The sequence below is a fragment of the Lepidochelys kempii genome, chromosome 9 (assembly GCF_965140265.1).
Source record: "Lepidochelys kempii isolate rLepKem1 chromosome 9, rLepKem1.hap2, whole genome shotgun sequence".
NCBI lineage: Eukaryota > Metazoa > Chordata > Testudines > Cheloniidae > Lepidochelys > Lepidochelys kempii.
This window is the reverse complement of record NC_133264.1, coordinates 88,322,513-88,337,023: the sequence shown is the minus strand read 5'-3', so window position 1 is coordinate 88,337,023 and position 14,511 is coordinate 88,322,513. Positions and strand designations below refer to the sequence as shown.

Genomic DNA, 14,511 nt, shown 5'->3' with positions numbered 1-14,511 from the left:
ACTATCTTCTATTGGCCTACTGAGAGGAGGAATTCCCAGTCCCTGAGAGCAGGGAGCATCTAATCTTTCTTTCTGAGTCTCTTTCCTTCTCCTGCAAGGAAGGATGTTTCTACATGGCTTTTTTTTTTTCCTGGTCCCACAGGGGACTCAACAGTTCCTGCCCGATCAGGCTTGAATGGGGAGCATTCTTTTGTACTGCTCAAATGCAACATGAGCAATAAAGAAGATGCCTGAAACCAAATTATTCAGTAATATTTCTCAGAGATTAGCCAGGCTAGTTGTTTTAGAAACCCTCAAATTCTGTAGTGGGTGGGTGGTTGGTTGGCTGTGTTTTTAAATCTGTCTTAATTTTTATGGGCCCTGTTTATTCCATGTCCATCATCAAGAGAGACATTCACTCCAGTGCTACAATTATTAACGATGAGTTAGGGCACCTAAAGCCTTAGGTAGATAGATTTAAAATAATTAAAAAGACAAGTAAGTAAATGAATCCTGGCTAGAAACCTGGGGCCTGATTCTAACCTCAGCGGTGTAAATTCAACAGGGTTACTCATTATGAATGCTGCTAGGAGGGCGATAAGAATCAGGCATTGAGGCTCAAGCCCTAGCTGATTTACCTAAATTTGAGACCACTCAAGTACAAAAAAATACTGATTACGTTAAGAAAATCCAATATATTACACTAGGTAGCAGTGTTTATGTTAGTAATAAATTAGTCTAAGTGTAAATGCAAGGCTGCCTGTTAAAGGAAGGTAATGTAGTGGAATATTCACACACGTACACACACACACTTGCACAAGCATATGTCGGTGCTCTACTCCCTAAAAAAGGAAGTACTGGAAGTCCCCGGTCCCTGCTCCAGAAGGACCAATAGTGGCTTGGTAACCTGGGCCACGCAGGTAACTGAGCCACCGCCTCTCTTCTTCTGGAGTTGACCGGATGAAGGAAGAAGTGTGAGCAGATGGTACCTTCATCTCTTCCACCTATTCCGCTTCCGGGCCTGTTCCAGTAGGAGAGGTGGCATGGTAACCTGGGATGTCCAAGATACTTAGCCACCATCTCCTTCCAGCATGGAGAGCCTGATAAGAAGTACACTTACTTTTCTCAAAAAGAAAAGGAGTACTTGTGGCACCTTAGAGACTAACCAATTTATTTGAGCATAAGCGTTCGTGAGCTACAGCTCACTTCATCGGATGCATACTGTGGAAAGTGTAGAAGATCTTTACTACACACAAAGCATGAAAAAATACCTCCCCCCACTCCACTCTCCTGCTGGCAATAGCTTATCTAAAGTGATCACTCTCCTTACAATGTGTATGATAATCAAGTTGGGCCATTTCCAGCACAAATCCAGATTTTCTCACCCCCACCACCCACAAACACACACACAAACCCACTCTCCTGCTGGTAATAGCTTATCTAAAGTGACCGCTCTCCTTACAATGTGTATGATAATCAAGGTGGGCCATTTCCAGCACAAATCCAGGGTTTACCAAGAACGTCTGGGGGGGGAGAGGATTAGGAAAAAACAAGGGGAAATAGGTTACCTTGCATAATGACTTAGCCTCTCCCAGTCTCTATTCAAGCCTAAGTTAATTGTATCCAATTTGCAAATGAATTCCAATTCAACAGTTTCTCGCTGGAGTCTGGATTTGAAGTTTTTTTGTTGAAGAATTGCAACTTTCATGTCTGTAATCGCGTGACCAGAGAGATTGAAGTGTTCTCCGACTGGTTTATGAATGTTATAATTCTTGACATCTGATTTGTGTCCATTTATTCTTTTACGTAGAGACTGTCCAGTTTGACTAATGTACATGGCAGAGGGGCATTGCTGGCACATGATGGCATATATCACATTGGTGGATGTGCAGGTGAACGAGCCTCTGATAGTGTGGCTGATGTTATTAGGCCCTATGATGGTGTCCCCTGAATAGATATGTGGGCACAGTTGGCAACGGGCTTTGTTGCAAGGATAGGTTCCTGGGTTAGTGGTTCTGTTGTGTGGTATGTGGTTGCTGGTGAGTATTTGCTTCAGGTTGGGGGGCTGTCTGTAGGCAAGGACTGGCCTGTCTCCCAGGATTTGTGAGAGTGTTGGGTTATCCTTCAGGATAGGTTGTAGATCCTTAATAATGCGTTGGAGGGGTTTTAGTTGGGGGCTGAAGGTGATGGCTAGTGGCATTCTGTTATTTTCTTTGTTAGGCCTGTCCTGTAGTAGGATTGTCTGGCTATGTAGACTTCCTCCTCAGGCCCTATGCTACCAGACCTTCGAGACACCACTCGAGGTATTTTTTCATGCTTTGTGTGTATAAAAGATCTTCTACACTTTCCACAGTATGCATCCGATGAAGTGAGCTGTAGCTCAAAAAAAGCTTATGCTCAAATAAATTGGTTAGTCTCTAAGGTGCCACAAGTACTCCTTTTCTTTTTGCGAATACAGACTAACACGGCTGTTACTCTGAAACTTACTTTTCTCTATTTGTTGCTTTTTTTTCTATCTTCCCATCCCCCATATAGTTACGCCAAAGTTAATTTTTGCACCGATTTTAACCTGTGCTTTAATTTCTGTAATAAACACTGAGAAATTCATGGGCAATTTTAAACAAAATGCAAAGTGTGTTTATAGCACAGCCCAGACTCGTTCCCTCTTCAGGAAAATTTCCTCCCACATTTGTTCACTTTGCTTCTTTTTGGGGATGTTTGGCTTGGGGGGGAGGTGGTGTTTGCTTCCAGATGAACATTTAGAACCACTAATTAATAATAGAAAAGAAATTAAAGTATTGCGAATAATGAAGGCTGCCCATAAAATGTATCAAAGGTAACTGGTAACTTATTTCTAAAACTACTGTCTCATTATCATATTTTATTATTATTTTTTAAAACAACTTTCTAACCATTACTGCAGACCAGGGTCAGAATAACTAATTACATTCAAAATGAATTGCCAACATATTTATTCTATTAATGTAAATAAGATAGTAAGAGAGTCTACATAACAATCTATCCTTCGACAGTAACTGTCAGTGCAAAAGCAAGCATCTGCCAATCCGTCCAATGAATCCTGAAATAAAATACTACTGGATACATAATAAATCTTTGCTCTTATAAGTACAGCATAGAGTAACAGTTAATCACATGATGATTCAGCACTTAGGCACCTAAACAAGCAGATAGGCCCCCAAGAGGGATTTTCAAATGTGCCGAATTACCTAGTTCCTTTTCTGTAGTTAATCATCCAGCAATGGATTCCTGTTACACCAGCACATTCACAACACATGTATTGTGAGTCACATGTATAACGACTGTGTATGGTTAATACTGAACCCAGTGTGGTTTATTAACCATTAATCTACCAAGGGACTAAAAATATGTGTTGGGAGATTCTTCAGTGAATTAGTGGCAAAACCATATAATTCCTGTAGTGGGTTTTTAGCTGACTTGTCCCCCCAAAGTCTCATCATTATGTACATGAACCAACCATACATTAATTTACAAGCATAATAAATGACTGGCCTATAAGAAACAAATATAAAATTCAAGCCACCTGAAAATAGATTTTGCAATAATGAGTTGTGGGTGTTCCTCTCTAGTGGAGCATAACCACTCAAGTGAGTAGGTCAACAGACATAGTCTACATGAAAGTCTACAGAAGATGTGCAGCTCTATAAGAATATACATGATGGGCCAAATTTTCAAAGGGCTTCCTTATTTGCATTTCCATAATGTGCAAGTATATATTCATAACAACAGATTCGTATATGTACCAAATGATTGCACACTTGAGAAGCTAATTAGAAACACACCTGATTTGCTTGAGCAAACATGGGGGAGGGAACTGCATGCAGAAAGGCTTTAGTAAGGAGGCCCTTACAGGGCCCAGTACTGCTGTCCTTGCTCAGACAAAACCCTCATTAAAGTCAATTTAGTTTTTATTTTAATAAAATATGTGTATGGAATAGACTTTAGACTTGATTGTGCAATCAAACTCAGGCATTGGCAGGTATTTACAGTACATAACTGTGACTAGCTCTCCAGGTTTCTTTTTTCCCATTTCTGCTTATTAAACTTCCAAAGAAAAACCCTCTCTGGTAGAACCAATAAATGACAGGCTGACTGAAAGGCATGGACATTGCAATCAGATTTAAATAAAGGCAATATTCACTTCTTTTGTGGCACAGCTCTTAATCAGCTCTTATTAACCTTTCCTATTAACTTCCACTCAGGCATTTTTCATTGGAAGAAGATAGTTTTTGCACAGCTGGAAACCAAAATCTGTGTATAATGGTGTGCACCATGTTAGTTACTGATAAATTACATTTCTTGAAGATTGGGTTTTTTTAGTCCTTTGAAATGATGCTTTACTAATGAAACTTCATTGACTCATTAAATAATATCAATGTTGATCATTACAGAGTGTTTAAAATGAGACAGAAGATAAGTAACCTTGTATAACGCTAAGTGGACTTTTTATAATAAATAAGACATACATTCATCAAAATGTTTAAGTTTAATCATGAAAAGGGCCTAGTTCTTTCACTTGCAGGCATTGTAATTAACTGTGATTACATTTTGGGGCTTTCAGGTATCTCTTCCACCTGCCTGCCCACCCACCCCAAACTGCATTATCTGTGTCTCTGTTCCATCACAACTTACCACACATTTTTCACCCCATTCTAGTCACTGCAAATATTTTCCATTAACCTGAACAGTTTTTACACTTACAGTGGTGTTACAGGTTTCAGAGTAGGACCCATGTTAGTCTGTATCTGCAAAAAAGAAAAGGAGGACTTGTGGCACCTTAGAGACTAACAAATTTATTTGAGCATAAATGAGTGGGGTTACAGTACACTATGCCCATTAGCTGGTTTTTATATCATTGGTGTAGATCAGTGGTTCCCAAACTTGTTCTGCCGCTTGTGCAGGGAAAGCCCCGGCCAGGCTGGGCCAGTTTGTTTACTTGCCGCGTCCGCAGGTTTGGCCGATCGTGGCTCCCAGCGGCCGCAGTTTGCTGCTCCAGGCCAATGGGAGCTGCTGGAAGTGGCGCGGGCCGAGGGACGTACTGGCCGCCACTTCCCACAGGCCGCCACTTCCAGTGAACCGCGGCCACTAGGAGCTGCGATCGGCCGAACCTGCAGATGCGGCAGGTAAACAAACCACCCCGGCACACCAGGGGCTTTCCCTGCACAAGTGGCGGAACAAGTTTGGGAACCACTGGTGTAGATTAAATATATTGTGCTTTCTGCATATAACTAAAAGGACAAAATACAATGGATGTTTATTTTATCATTTTAGAAAATACCATAGTTTTACTGTTGCAGAGTTGTAGAATCAAATGCTGTAAATTAACTCTTCTAAAAAGAGAAACATTAACACAGTTCATTCTAGCATTCCAAAGACCTCAACAGACTTTCCAGACTGATTGCAAATTATGGTCTTATCCCATAACTGAGAAAAAACCCTCCTGCAACTGTCCTACATATGGAAAACCCATTGAAGTCTCCAGGCTATAAGATCACACCCTGTATATACCAGTGTCATGTCACCAACTACTAAAATGTAGCCATCTCTGAAAACTGGCAATCTCTAACCAGTGCACACAGGATCAAATGCACCCTGTACAGAGAGCCAACACAGGTCCAATATTCTATTGTAAGTTCTCAAAATAGGGCTCAAGAGTGTTAGCCCTCTTCACAGGGGTGAATTTCACCATGCAGCACCATTATTGAGGTTAGATAGAGAAGAATACCATAAAAGGTTCCTGCATGTGCTGTACATTGTAAGTGGACTAAAATGTTGCTTTTTAACTATAAAAAAAATGTATGAGTTAGTTTATTAATGGTGAAAGGTCCAATCTTGCTCCCATTAAATCCAGTGAGAGTTCTGTTGTCAACTTCAATGTTAATTGGCTTAACATTTCTGGGTACAACACCTCCTATCAACCGTATTAGGAAATGCTGCCACTGGATTACTCATATTAGCATAGTAACAATGTGTTGCGTTTGAACTTTGAATATAATTTAGGAGCCATTTTTATTTGTCTCATTGAATTCTATAAGCTCTAAGAGCTACCCTCTTATGAATCTCATTTTCTTTTAGTAGGGCAGTAAGTCTGATTGAAATGAATGGGTCTGTGTACTCAAAAACCATCACATTCAAGAAGAATTAGGAGAAATCCTGCAAATGGGTTTAATTACTATCAATTTCATAGTTATCTGCAAAGGGGTACAAACAGAGCAATCTGTTCCTCATAACACAGAAAGATGTAGCATACACAGAAACCTTGCAGGAAATGGTTCCTGCAGTAGCCTTCAGGAACTGTGAAAGATACACAGACCCTCACGATGACTCATCTAAATGGAGTTCCTTGCTACCCTTTGAAAAAAGCCAGTGTCTGACCCGCAACAGGCCACAGAGGACTTTCTGCTAGAGGAATGATGTTGCCTTGTTCTATCATGGGCAGATCTCAGAGGCTGAAAACAGTTCTCATAGCCAGAATCAGAGGTTGCTGTATTCATCAGTCCTTTCCCCATTGATGCCTTCAGAACCCACTCGTGATGTTGGCAATTCAGTATGCATCACTCTTCTCTTTGAATGAGTTTGCACTTAGCTTTTGCCCCAGCTGTTGCCTTTCAGATATAGTGTGAAACAAATGTTCTGACCACTTGTGGTCATTAAAAACTCCATGGCAATTACAAAAATAGGGATGGAATCCTTGGAATCCTGGCCAAATTCCAGCCAGAGAAGTTCTCTCTCAGGTATTCTGCCTACATAAATCCTTGATTTCCTGTTCTAAACCAATGTGTGGTAGTTGTTAGTTACTACAGTTCCTTCCAGAGGTGGTTAATGAAGAAGTGAGCCTCATATGTAGTTCATAGTTCAGATTAAGTGTGTTGAGATGCTTCAGGATACAAAGATTGAGAGGCAAAATTTTCAAAAACACCTCAGCGCCTGAGATTTAGGAGTCTAAGCCCTGGTCTACACTAGGTGTGGGGAACGATCTAAATTACGCAACTTCAGCTATGTGAATAATGTAGCTGAAGTTGACGTACTTAGACCTATTCACCACGGTGTCTTCACTATGGTGAGTCGACTGCTGCCGCTTCCCTGTCGACTCTGCCTGCGCCTCTCATGGTGGTGGAGTACAGGAGTTGACAGGAGAGCGCTCAGGGGTCAATTTATCACATCTAGACTTGATGCAATAAATCGATCCCTGCTGGATCGATCGCTGCCCACGGATCTGGCGGGTAGTGTAGACATACCCCAGTCCCATTTTCAAAAGTGATTTAGGCACTCTATTAGCTTGAGGCTACTAAATGCCTAGGTCATTTTTGAAGATGGGACTTAAGTTCCTAATTCAATTAGGCACTTTTGAAAAATGTAACCCTATGGGACAGATTCTGATACTCTTGGTGAATACTGCCTTACTCCACCAATAGTCTAATTGAAGTCAATGAGACTAGTTCTAGAGTAAGGTACTATTCAATGTGAGTAAAATGTTCACAAATGGAACCTATATTATTATTTCATTTTTCAGGCTCCTTTTGCAAGCACTTCAGCATTTTAGCTCAAGTAGTTAGTAATGGGTTTAGAAAAATAGAAACAAACAGCACTGTGCAGTCCTGCACACATGCATGAGTAGTCCCATTGAATTTGCAAGCTCAGTTTGCAAAAGAAGTCTGACTGATGCTGGAATAAGTGCACCTTTGTATATAAATATTATCTGTCTATCTGTTTTGCTTACATTAGATTGCCCCTTCCAAGGTGATTTTTTTCCCTCTCAGATAAGAGACATGACCAATACAGCATGGGCGTTCTCTTTGTTTTAAAAGATTAAAATCTCCTTTCTACTCATGCTCTAGTTATACGCAGTGCTGCGTTAGTTAAATAGCAGTTTCTGATATTTACACACACATTGTAAACATTAGGTTAAACTGAACTCTGCTGTAACTCCACTGAAGTCAATAGTTTTACACCGGGGGGCACAGATGATTGTTAATCCCAGAACTCAATCATTTGACATTAAAAGCAGCAGAAAAATTAGGGCACAAGCTTAAAAGTCATATATGTTTAAAAATTGCTTTAAGTTGGTTCAGAAAAGCTTTTTGGTGCCTTCCTTAACTGCAAATATACTTCAGAAAGGAGTATTCCAGATTGTTAGTTGGAAATGTGCAGACTAAACCCTTCTGGTGTATTAGTTCTGGAGGAATCCAGCTGAGACAGTTAGCTTACAAAAGCAGCTACACCTACGCCATATGTTTCATAGCTACTTTTCATAATGCCTCTAAGGCAAATTGCATTCCATCGGTAGCAAACATCAGGCAAAGAGAAACAGATTATTTTCATTTAGACACTTTGGGCCAGACTCTCAGCTGGTGAAAACTGGCATAGGTTCATTTCCTTCAGGGGAGTTACTCTGGCTAACACCAGATGGCGGATCTTGCCCTTTTTATAGAGAAAGTGAATACTTTTGCATTGCAAAACTTTTCCCAGTTCTCTGGAGCATTATTACTTTGTGAAGGTTACAGTACAGTGAAAGAGGGAGAATTCCATCATGAGCTTTCACTTAAGGCAAAAACTTGTGAAGCTGTAATAGTTAGAACATGCTATCTTCCCCCTTAAGCTTTTCCGATAAATCTGCCCAAATTGACCCAATTCAGTTTCATTAGGTGGTAGAAAAAATGTTGTATAAGGCTGGTTAAAAATCCCCAGTGTTGTCATATCCCTCAGTACTGGATTCTGTGCTTACTGAAGTTAGTGGAGTAGAACTGGGCCCTGATTTGTATAAGACCAGAGGTGGTGATGCAGCTCCATTGGTTACCTGCACCAATCCAGCCTCATCAGTAGCCCTCAGCCAAGCTTTATGCCAAAATCATTAGCTATGATACTATAAGAAAAGATACATGTTGAGTACTACTTGCTATATTCTTACTACAACCAAATGTGAGAAAGTAAATGGGGAAATGCCATGAGACTTGCCTTGTAGTGTTTCTAGATCATAAAAGAAAAGTAATCAGCCAAACATGGAGACAGCTATCGGGTGGATTTTAGACACATACAGCCTAGGGTTGCCAGGTGTCCAGTTTTTGACCGGAATGCCCTGTCAAAAAAGGGACCCTGGTGGCTCCGGTCAGCACCACTGATTGGGCCATTAAAAGTCCGGTCAGTGGCGCAGCAGGGCTAAAGCAGGCTCCCTACCTACCGTGGCTCCATGCGGCTCCTGGAAGCAGCAGCATGTCCCCCCTCCAGCTCCTACATGTAGGGGCAGCCAGGGGGCTCCGTGAGCTGCCCATATCCCAAGTGCAGCCTCTGCAGCTCCCGTTGGCTGGGAACCGCAGCCAATGGAGCTGCAGGGACGGCGCCTCCGGATGGGGGTGCCTGGCTGCCTGGCTGCGCCTCTGCGTAGGAGCCAGAGTGGGGACATGCTGCTGCTTCCGGGAGCCACCTGAGGTAAGCGCCGCCCAGAGTCTGCACCCCTGACACACACACCCCGTGCCCCAATCCCATGCCCGAGCCCAGAGCCCCCTCCCACACTGCAAGCACCTCAGCCCCAGCCCGGAGCCCCCCTCCTGAACCTCAAATCCCTCATCTCCGGCCCCACACCAGAGCTTGCACCCCCAGCCAGAGCCCTCACGCACACCCACTCCCCCCGCTGCATCCCAACCCCCTGCCCCAGCCCAGTGAAAATGAGTGAGTGAGTGAGGGTGGGGAGAGTCAGTGACAGGGGGGAGGAGGGGAAGTGAGGGGGTGGAGCCTCAGAAAAGTGGTGGAGTAGGGGTCTCAGAGGAGGAGCAGGGCAGGGGTGGGACAAGGGTGTTTGGTTCTGTGTGCGTAGAAAGTTGGCAACCCTAACACAGCCTCCCCCTCCATCAAACAGTTAGATGCAAGATCCATGTTGTATTTGAAACACACTAACATTGCAAAAAGAAAGCTTATGCTCAAATAAATTGGTTAGTCTCTAAGGTGCCACAAGTACTCCTTTTCTTTTTGCGAATACAGACTAATACGGCTGTTACTCTGAAACTAACATTGCAATCTTCCCAAACAATACAAGCTATTTATTACATATGCACTGACTGACCTGTATTACCACTGTTAAATTAGCATTAGAGTATTCCATGGTTCCAATGCAATGTAAATGAAAAGGATCGCCAGAAACACTCGCTTCTGCAGAAAACCAGAGGAAGAGAGCTCTTCTGCAATTACAGTACTTCAGGGCTCGTCTTCACTACCGGGGAGATCGATGCTGCTGCAGCGGGGATTGATTTAGTGGGTCTAGTGAAGACCTGCTAAATCAACAACAGAGCACTCTCCGGCTGACTCCGGTACTCCAGCTCCCCAAGAAAAGTAAGAGAAGTCGACCGGAGAGCGTCTCCTGTCGACGCAGTGCAGTGAAGACAGCGGGGTAAGTCGACCTAAGCTATGTCGAGTCCAGCTACATTATTCATGTAGCTGGAGTAGCATAATTTATGTCGACTTACCCCGGTAGTGAAGACAAGCCCTTAGACTAGAATATGATGAGATTATGGTTTGTGCATAAATAAAAACTGCTCATTTTTTCTGGATGCTTCATCCTTATAGTAGCCAATTGATTGCCCTTCTTGATTTTACAGTGAAAATTCCACCTGTGCTAAACAATGTTGTCTCAGCTAGGTAGGAAAGTCACTGTCTCATATCCCATCACAACGTTTCCAACTTTATTTGCCTATTTTGCTATAAATCAGTGGGATTTGGGTGCCTACTTCCATCAGTACACACACACTTCAGTACACTTCCATCAGTCTGTTTCTTGACTTTAGCAAAGCTTTTGACACGGTCTCCCATAGTATTCTTGTCAGCAAGTTAAGGAAGTATGGGCTGGATGAATGCACTATAAGGTGGGTAGAAAGCTGGCTAAATTGTCGGGCTCAACGGGTAGTGATCAATGGCTCCATGTCTAGTTGGCAGCCGGTATCAAGTGGAGTGCCCCAAGGGTCGGTCCTGGGGCCGGTTTTATTCAATATCTTCATAAATGATCTGGAGGATGGTGTGGATTGCACTCTCAGCAAATTTGCGGATGATACTAAACTGGGAGGAGTGGTAGATACGCTGGAGGGGAGGGATAGGATACAGAAGGACCTAGACCAATTGGAAGATTGGGCCAAAAGGAATCTGATGAGGTTCAATAAGGATAAGTGCAGAGTCCTGCACTTAGGACGGAAGAACCCAATGCACAGCTACAGACTAGGGACCGAATGGCTAGGCAGCAGTTCTGCAGAAAAGGACCTAGGGGTGACAGTGGACGAGAAGCTGGATATGAGTCAGCAGTGTGCCCTTGTTGCCAAGAAGGCCAATGGCATTTTGGGATGTATAAGTAGGGACATAGCGAGCAGATCGAGGGACGTGATCGTTCCCCTCTATTCGACATTGGTGAGGCCTCATCTGGAGTATTGTGTCCAGTTTTGGGCCCCACACTTCAAGAAGGATGTGGATAAATTGGAGAGAGTCCAGCGAAGGGCAACAAAAATGATTAGGGGACTGGAACACATGAGTTATGAGGAGAGGCTGAGGGAGCTGGGATTGTTTAGCCTGCAGAAGAGAAGAATGAGGGGGGATTTGATAGCTGCTTTCAACTACCTGAAAGGGGGTTCCAAAGAGGATGGCTCTAGACTGTTCTCAATGGTAGCAGATGACAGAACGAGGAGTAATGGTCTCAAGTTGCAGTGGGGGAGGTTTAGATTGGATATTAGGAAAAACTTTTTCACTAAGAGGGTGGTGAAACACTGGAATGCGTTACCTAGGGAGGTGGTAGAATCTCCTTCCTTAGAGGTTTTTAAGGTCAGGCTTGACAAAGCCCTGGCTGGGATGATTTAACTGGGAATTGGTCCTGCTTTGAGCAGGGGGTTGGACTAGATGACCTTCTGGGGTCCCTTCCAACCCTGATATTCTATGATTCTATGATTCTATGATTAGATCCTTTGAAAATCCCAGCCTACATTAACAAATCAATCTGAGCTGATCTTGCTAAAATAAAAAAAAGAGAGCGAGAGAGAGAGAGAAAATCAAACCATAGAGAACCACAGTATTTGTCCATTATGTCCTCAAAGCATATTCCAGACACAGATTATCACTGGTAAACAACAAAAGCAACAGGGAGAAAACCCTTGTCATGTCATAACACTTCTAGATTGTATGTAAGAGAAATATAACAACAAACGTTCTCAGCTAGTCCTGATAGTTCCAGGTGTTGTTGTTATTATCCCTTCCTAGAATTTAGGAAAAAAATTAACAAATGCCTTGTTAAGGAATCAAAATGGACACTAAAGGCCTGTCATCAAAATAATCTACATGTGCTTTCAATTTTAACATAATCCTGTTGAATGACAGATTTTGGCTTTATGACAGTTTTAATGAGAGTTTATGACTACTTGATAAAGCAAAATTCAATGTGAAGATTATAGTAAAACTGTGTTACATAACCCTCTTCATATTCAGGAAGTACAGAATTATTTAATTGGACAGCTCACTTTTTTTATCCATAATAGTTGGAAAACATATGTAGCTAGGTTACACGCCCCTTCTTCATTGTGCCCCTCATGTAGAATTATGCATAATTTTTCATTATTATTAACTTTCTATCAATAATATAATGTTCTTAATCATTTTAATGATTCCAAAACACATGCAATTTGCAACGAAATTTTAACCCAATGATTCTTGTAATTCTTTATTGGCTTTATCATTTAATTATTTTGTTTGAGACTAGATTGTAATACGTGGTGACTGTTTTACAACTAACTCCAGTATGTTCTCTCTTTTCAGAGAGCAGACATAGCTGTTGCTCCACTCACCATAACCTTGGTACGAGAAGAAGTCATAGACTTTTCAAAACCTTTTATGAGTCTGGGCATCTCCATCATGATCAAGAAGCCTCAGAAATCTAAACCTGGCGTATTTTCCTTTCTGGATCCTTTGGCTTATGAAATTTGGATGTGTATAGTCTTTGCTTACATTGGAGTCAGCGTAGTTCTTTTCCTAGTCAGCAGATTCAGTCCTTATGAATGGCATTTGGAAGACAACAATGAAGAACCGCGTGACCCCCAGAGCCCTCCCGACCCTCCAAATGAGTTTGGAATATTTAACAGCCTTTGGTTTTCCCTGGGTGCCTTTATGCAGCAAGGATGCGATATTTCTCCAAGGTTTGTTCCATATCATTCCATCACCTTTTTGCATTTTATGGTCATATGCTGATGCCATGGTGCATATATGTTACTTTCTTAATTTTTTCAATTCCAAATTTTTTGTTTAACATTCCATCCAATGCTAAGCTTCATCACCAAGCCACTATTCTTATTCACTAGTAAGTGTGCGAGTGGCATTGCCTTTAATGCCATTCACGCATTTCTGAAAAAACTTATATACACCATGTTGAGACTGTAAAATGCATAGGGTTTTACATTTTCAGCAATGCTTGGAGGGCTACCGTGTTTTTGCTGCATATCTCATTTTACGGTCATCTGCTTGGTGCATATAACATATTTATTTTGCTTTGCAAAATAAGAACTGCTTCAAAAACCACATGCAACAGCACTTTAAAACACCTCCATGCCGGTCTCAGCTTATGCTGACCTTTTAATTTTCCTTCGAGCTTTAATTTTCTATTTGTTTCCATTGCACCATCCATTCATCTATTACTAATTTGTTTACTATCACATTCATATATTCATTTCTCCATAGGTACATCTCTAAGAGTCGTTATGTATTGTACTGTATGTGTATCATTATGTAAATCTAGTCTTGTCTGATCTCCTTGTGTTCATAGTCAATGTGGACTTCTAAGAAGTGTTGCCAGTGTTCATAAAATTAATTTTTTTCATGCAAATAGTCTTTCTAAATAAGCCGTTAGGAAAACAGATTTGATGTTAGCTCTATTTTAATACAAATACTGATATTAAGTAGAATTTGATTGCTTTTTAAAGAAAAATTTACAAAGCACTGGAGAGTGCTCAAGTTCTCTTGATTGAACAATGCACACTTCAAAATGTTTTTTAAATAACAAAGTAAAAATGTTTCTATGCATACATCATTAAAATACATTGGTGACATCTGTGATAAGCACTAAATCTACGTAGCTTTATAGTAATGGATCTTCACTGGTTTGTATAATAATATTTTTAAAGTCATTGTATAGCTACCATAATTATAAAAAAATTAGACTTATTTAGTACAAACAGTATGCCCTTTCCTCTTTAACAAAGTTGTGAACGTATATTTATTACCTTAGAGAGTCAAATGATTTCTCAATCAGCACTCATATTCAAAACAAGTAGAGCCCATTTCCACATGCTTTCTGTGCCCCTCTGAATGTACAGACAATGCCTAAGTCTTTGACAAATTACCAGATTTTCATAGTCTATATAAAAAGAGAAATCTTGGGTGTAATCCTAGCCCTGTTGAAGTCAAGGGCAAAAGTTCCATTGTCTTAAAAGGGCCAGGATTTCATCACTTATAATCTAGAGTTGATCCTGACCCTGTACT

At 41.4% G+C, this 14,511-nt stretch overlaps 1 protein-coding gene across 7 annotated transcripts in view; it reads left to right on the top strand.

Moving 5' to 3' along the window:
* Positions 1-14,511, top strand: part of GRIA3 (glutamate ionotropic receptor AMPA type subunit 3) — a 223,403-nt gene that overhangs the window by 135,720 nt on the left and 73,172 nt on the right. For all 7 annotated transcript variants that reach the window (XM_073361295.1, XM_073361293.1, XM_073361300.1 and 4 more), the window contains exon 11: positions 12,796-13,172. In XM_073361295.1, coding sequence (XP_073217396.1) covers positions 12,796-13,172 — 377 coding nt within the window. The remainder of the gene's footprint in view (positions 1-12,795; positions 13,173-14,511) is intronic.